Source organism: Apium graveolens, chromosome 11 (genome assembly GCF_009905375.1).
Source record: "Apium graveolens cultivar Ventura chromosome 11, ASM990537v1, whole genome shotgun sequence".
NCBI lineage: Eukaryota > Viridiplantae > Streptophyta > Magnoliopsida > Apiales > Apiaceae > Apium > Apium graveolens.
Window position 1 is genome coordinate 202,599,119 of NC_133657.1, and position 6,279 is coordinate 202,605,397.

A 6,279-nucleotide genomic window follows, 5' to 3' on the forward strand; every position below is an offset into this window, starting at 1 on the left:
GCCTACCAAGTTGCACAGTCAATGCCCTTTCGAGAATTCCTGGCCCTATAACTTCCACATTTCTGAAGTTCAAGGCCCTGTAAAACTGACCAGACAACAAGCTGATCTTGAGTCCATCACAGTGTACAGTTTGTTGACATGAACATTGCGAGGACCATAGCAGTTACAAATCGAGTACTTATTCGTTTTATCAAGAAGAGAATGATAAATTAACAAACTTATGGCATACAGGCACACAATGTCCAGACTTGTCTCTGCAGTCCAATGGAACACAGAGTAAACGAAATGCTCCCATATACCCACAGTTATCAGGCGCAAGTTCTTTTGTAATTTTTCTGGGAAAAAAGTGACTTTTGTCTCTTTATTTCTTGTCACCATTCAGCAGGTTTACTTAAGATGAATTCATGCATCTAATATTAAAATTAACAATGCTACATTCTATAAAGATTAAAAAGCTTTTACTCGTTAAGGATGAAGAAGATCCTGCACAAATTGATATGATGAACATTAATATAATGTAGTAACTGACGAGACAATTTCATCTCCAAAAATGACTTGCTCTGTGATAGACAATTTGATCAGTTATAAGAGATTGAACTACAAAACCCGATACTTAAGAATTCCTCTAATATTCTTCAGAATTCTTCATCAGACATATCTTGAGTTGTTACCTGCTTGTTCAGAATGAGAGATTCACTGCAGATTCATGGTTTACTTAAGGGTTCCGACGCTTGATTAACATCTATGCTTTTAGCCTTAGCCTTCAAGTCGTCTAGATAATGTTGATACAAATACGAAACAAGGCCCAAAATGGCCAAAACTAATGAAATCACTTTCACTCCATTCATCTTGTCATTTAATATGAACACGGCCAGAACAAGAACAACCGGGAAACCCAACGCACAAATAACATTGGAAAACAGAGAAGACACCTTATAAATCAATGCTATAACACCTATGGCGAATACTTGCCAAAACACTGCAGTCCACACCAAAATCATCACATACGACACGCTTCCTAATTCAAACTCTCTCATTTCTCTGTGCATAGTCTTCCACTCTCCGCTCACAAAAAGTGCTATGAGAACCACACATGTTGCAACTGCACATTGACATATAGTCATATCCACTACAACCCGAAAAGTTGTAGTTTTAATGATCTTCTGAAAGTAAAGCTGTGTTAATGCGAGTAACAATGCATAACCAGCTGATGCACCAAGAGTGCATAAGAATCCAAGTGCATACTTGTTATTATCTGTACTAGAGTCCAAAGAATCATCAGGTGCGAAAACAAGGAGCATTGAGGAAATTGTTAGTAGGGCTATGGAGTTTAAAATGAAAGGAGTTAACTTCTGGGAATTAAGGAAAAAGGAAAATAACGCGTTGAATCCTAATTGACTTGCACAAATGAGAGTGTATATCGATACAGGAAGAATCCACAGTCCAACTGCATACAACATACTAACTGCTGCCAAAAATATACCAAAAGAGATGTAAACTGTTGCAAGTGTTGCAGATGAAACTTGTTTCGTATCTGAACTTTCTTGATTGCGAGAAAAAAAGTATATAGGTAGGAGAATAGGAAATCCTGCATTGATAACCAGTGTTGCCATCCACTTGCTGTTTCCGCCTTTGTCATAGTAAAGTCTTCCCAATATCGTAGCAATTGATTGGCTGCCAAGAACAAAAATTGTATAGAGAATCACTTCAAGCCACCAGCTATAATGTGTAAGCTTCTTCTTGATACTTGCATATAAATTTTCAGTTAAATTTGTTGCTTTACCTTCTTCTACAAGCAGTAGATCATCTGAACAAATAATTTAGTAGACTTAAGGTATCACAAATAGAAATTATGTAAATTTTGTGAAGTTGGTCATGCAGTAAGAACAAGAAGCAATAGTGCATAATGATAAAAGGCATGCAATAAAAATTTCAAACAACATTAAGAGAAAGTACAATAATAGAGAGATAGGCTTCATTAGAAAGACTTCACTTACCCATGACTAGCCTAAGATAAGTAATATCTGCCAGTTACTACATATGGTGTCCAGAATGCCAGTACTAGGAGATTGAGTAGTTTTTTTGCTGTACTATGAGACTTGCCTTAGAAAAGGTTACTACTAAATAAGAGGACTAAAGAGAGTTTGAGTTGTATTAGATAAAAAGAGCTCTATAAATAAGAGTGGGAGGACTAAAATTGCCAATTGCCTTCTATGCATATACAAAACTCTAGCTTTTTATATAATCAGTACAAAAAAGTTGGCCTCAGCTAATCCAAAATTCCACCGTCAACTACCATTTTTCGTAGGCATCTTAAATCGAAATGGAAATCTCGACAAAAATTTCCATAGTTATAACCATCGTTGGAAGTTTTCACGATGAAATTGTATACTGTCGCAAAAACAGATCAACAAATTTTTTTGTAATTAATAAAATTCTCAATCTCTTACGAGAAAGAAAGAGAAAAAACCATCCGATAAATTATCAAGCAAAAATAAGAAATAATCTGATAAGTTATAATAAATTATCAAATATCTGATGATAGTTACATGATCATCATGAATTTTTTTAGATGAATTTAGAAGAAGTTTTATAACCAGCTAATGGCCCCAGCTCACATTCATCTCATACTATATATAATCCAACAAATCTTTCAAAAAGTTAATGACAACTTGTCTGCAAATAATTACTAGATAGGAATTTATTCATTGAATTGATAACATGATCCAATAAGTGTTCCAAAGGTGAGCAAGCAATATTGGATGCAACCTTAATAAGTACAATTTATGCATTGTTAGAGAAGAATAATGGATTAAAACATTGACAACTAGGTATAGTTTATTAGAAAAAAGAAGCACCTTGCAGCTTCTTCTTTTTTTGGCTAAGCCACTTGCACCTTAATGTGTTCAAACTATAATATTCTATGAATTTTATAAATTTTATTTGGTAGAAACATTTGTAAGTTGGTGGTTACCTCATGGAGGAAAAAAGAATTATATGCGCAATTTGTTAATATGAAACTGACAAAGACCATAGCAGTTACAGACTGAGTACTTATAAGCCAGGTAATTTAATTTTATGGAAAATAAGGACAATTAAAAATTAACAAACCTATGGTAAACAGGAACACAATAAGTCCAGGTATTGCTCTGTAGTCCTAACAAGCAGACAATAGAAGAAAAGCTCTAATATACCATACAATGGCGTGAAAGAGAAAGCCAGAGACAGATGAATTTCCCTACAAAAAGGTCACCCGCAATTATCAGGCGCAATATAACTGTAACATAATTTCATTTAGGGCAAAAAACCAACTTTTTAGTGGAGTTTCTAATTGTCTGCCAATGACGTAAGGGCATTCATTTTTCTTTTCTGTTTCAACTATCTGCATCGGACTGGCCGGACAAGGAGATAAATTGTTTAAATATACCAGTAAATATAGTGCTTCCACAGATTTAGTGCCCGTTTTGGAAATCTTAAAATAAGTAACTTTTGACTTAAAATGAACAAGTGACTATATCAACGAGAGGTGATAGTTTTGTTTCAATGAAATATGGATGCATTGTGCGTATTTAATTGTAGGCCATTATAGAATTCAGTACCCTAATTTTGCATTTAGCAGAATCTTCAATTTCTAATGATTTACTATCTGGTTTTCTTCTTTCAAAAGAGAGTGGGAAATGTATCTATTAGGAATCCTTTGATTAAACCTGAAAACATAGCTAAAATTCCCGAGTTCAGCATAGATGCCGGATCAACAGGCAATATCTCGCGATTCATCAATCATAGCTGTGATCCTAACCTCTTTGTTCAGTGCATACTAAGTGACTTCCATGACCTTAGATTTGCTCGAGTTTTTCTACTTGCCTCAGACTACATTCCTCCTCTACAGGTACTGTATATATTACTTATACACATGCAGGAAATCAGCATTCCTTTTAGCCTAATACCATAGTTGTTTGAGTGATTTACAGCTTCAGTTTTCGTTTAATGGTTCTTACTAATATAATTTTTCTATCTTCCAATCAGGAACTTTCGTATGATTATAATTATGCTCTTAACAGTGTCCGCAGTCCCAATAACAAAATAAAAAAGCTGCCATGTCATTGTGGTGCAGCTGATTGTAGGAAACCATTCTACTAGTTGGAATGATCTACACTGAGATTTTTGTTCTGGAATTGCAGTAAAAATAGTCTCAGACGAATTAATCATAGTTTGTGAAGTTTTACCAGTTATACACATAAAACTGAAACTTATCATGTTTTGATAAAAAAAACTCAGGAATTTTGGTTTTTGTTGAAGAAGGCCCCAGAGTCTGTTAATTTATCTGTAGTTTGCATTTTAGCGCAAGTTCCTTTCTAAGAAGGCATAATTAACATACATACTAGTGTAATAATTAACGAAAATTAAGAAGCATTAGCCTCTTGACAGACTAATAAAAACACCGGAGACAGACTAAACCTGGACTAGACTAGCTAGAGTAATAACAACTGGATTGTTAAGACAAAAGAATAACAGTGTTTACCTTTTCTTCAGCAAACTCATGCTCGGTTAAATCAAATTTACCAGACTCTCACTGTAATTGTAACTTCTAAAGTTGTAATAGCGATTAGCGTCCATTCTCCGCTGACTGGGTATAATTACCGCATCATTCACAGAGTCATATAAGACTAGTTCATTAGATGAACTTATTCCTACGAATTCACCGGTCTTCAGACATCCAACTATACTTCTGATAAGTAGTCTATTGATGGCGATCGTTTTATTAAAACACCTGTCAGCATCTAGTGTCCAGATATCAGTGCGCACTGTCAAGCGACTCTCAATAATGGCAACAGAATCCTTAAATTCAATTATTTCAATTATGGAAGAAGACAATCCACCAGGCAATAAAATTGTGGAAAATTCCTCACTTTGCATATTGAACGAAAGCAAATCCCACGAGGAGCCTGAATCGCGTCCTACTAACCAATAAGGCGATCCATTCACAATTATTGGACAATTGCCTCCTACTAACCAATAAGGTGATCTAAACTTTGAATCCACCTTAATTTCTTTCCAGGAATCCTTATTCAGCGAGTAGACTTCAACTCGATGTTTAATAGAATTATCAATTACAACTCTGACTCCAAATTCAAAATAACGCTGATATGTTACAATCCTGACAACCTTGTAGTCACCGCTGGTATAATCATAACCAAAGCCTACAGAAACACGATAATCATCCGAGTTCGGTTTAAATTTGATGGAGTACTTACTTATCTGTTTCAATTTTCCATTAGCAGGATTCCAAAGATATAATTTTGTTGGCAGTTCGTTTCCGTTGCACTTCAAAGCAACGCAAAGCAAACCGTTACAGGATCCAATGATATCGAAACAATCAAAATAATCAGAAGCAGGCATAGGGATTTTTAAGCTAATAGTCCTGTGGGGAAAATTTACGTTAATCGCAAGAAGTTGATCACCATCACGGCTGTGGAGGATAAAGAAGTCATTATTAGGGTTTTTCGTGGTGCTGGCAACATGTCTTTTTACGAATTTAGGGTTTGAGATACAGGATCTCCATGCCTTGCATACTACTTTGAAACGAAGGAGAGATTTGACGGGTAGTCGTAAAAGAACTTCAATGAATAAATCTTTAGGAAGATCATGTATGCATGTTTGTCTACCTGATGATTCACAGATTTTACGATTATCCGATGATTCACAGATTATTCGATTACCGGATGATTCGCAGACAATATGATTTTCGTTTTCTGATTGTGAGAAAAACTTAGTTGATAAGTACATCAGGTTGATCACATACGTAACTAGTAAATACATATTCGAGATCACCGAATAAAAGATCACAGGGACAAGATCAAACATCATGACGCGATATTCCGACTGAGTATCTATGATGAATAGGAGATTAGGGTTTTTTTAAAGAATAATTCTAAATAGATAGGGCTACAAATAGACCTGGAAAGTCTCGTCTGAAAAATGGAACCCAAATTCATCGAGATCCGATCTGATATCCGAATCATAAAATACAATAATTATACAACAATCAGTTTAAACAGATCCGAAAAATCACCCTAACCGAAAATTTAATTGAAATAGATCCAAAATACAAGATCTGATTATAATTTGGAACCGATCAAAATCGAATAATATATAATTTGAACCGAATGTCACCCGAAATAAACACATACTTTGAACAATTTTATATTTATGATAACATAATTATTTAATCATAATTTTTTGTAAAAGCATATTATATCTCTTCTCTTGTATATATAA

At 34.7% G+C, this 6,279-nt stretch overlaps 2 protein-coding genes across 4 annotated transcripts; both read right to left on the reverse strand.

Moving 5' to 3' along the window:
• Nucleotides 1-484: 484 nt before the first annotated feature.
• LOC141697820 (purine permease 21-like) lies at nucleotides 485-2,315 on the reverse strand. Of its 3 annotated transcripts, XM_074502367.1 has the most exons (3): nucleotides 1,998-2,313; nucleotides 1,784-1,807; nucleotides 485-1,674 (listed from the first exon to the last, which is right to left on the reverse strand). In XM_074502367.1, exon 3 carries the CDS (start codon nucleotides 1,611-1,613, stop codon nucleotides 705-707), a length of 909 nt encoding a protein of 302 aa, XP_074358468.1. In that variant the 5' UTR covers nucleotides 1,614-1,674; nucleotides 1,784-1,807; nucleotides 1,998-2,313; the 3' UTR covers nucleotides 485-704. The 3 variants fall into 3 exon arrangements, with proteins under 3 accessions (XP_074358468.1, XP_074358466.1, XP_074358467.1); XM_074502365.1 differs by having other exon boundaries at nucleotides 485-1,807; nucleotides 1,998-2,315; XM_074502366.1 differs by lacking the exon at nucleotides 1,784-1,807 and having other exon boundaries at nucleotides 1,998-2,311.
• Nucleotides 2,316-4,330: 2,015 nt separating this feature from the next.
• On the reverse strand, nucleotides 4,331-5,878 carry LOC141698596 (F-box/kelch-repeat protein At3g23880-like). The gene has a single exon (XM_074503320.1). The coding sequence runs from the start codon at nucleotides 5,866-5,868 to the stop codon at nucleotides 4,549-4,551; it is 1,320 nt and encodes a 439-aa protein (XP_074359421.1). The 5' UTR covers nucleotides 5,869-5,878; the 3' UTR covers nucleotides 4,331-4,548.
• Between the last annotated feature and the right edge of the window lie 401 nt (nucleotides 5,879-6,279).

Bases quoted from the DNA above. Each gene is read 5' to 3' on its own strand.
- LOC141698596 (XM_074503320.1), bottom strand. From the start codon at position 5,868: ATGATGTTTGATCTTGTCCCTGTGATCTTTTATTCGGTGATCTCGAAT.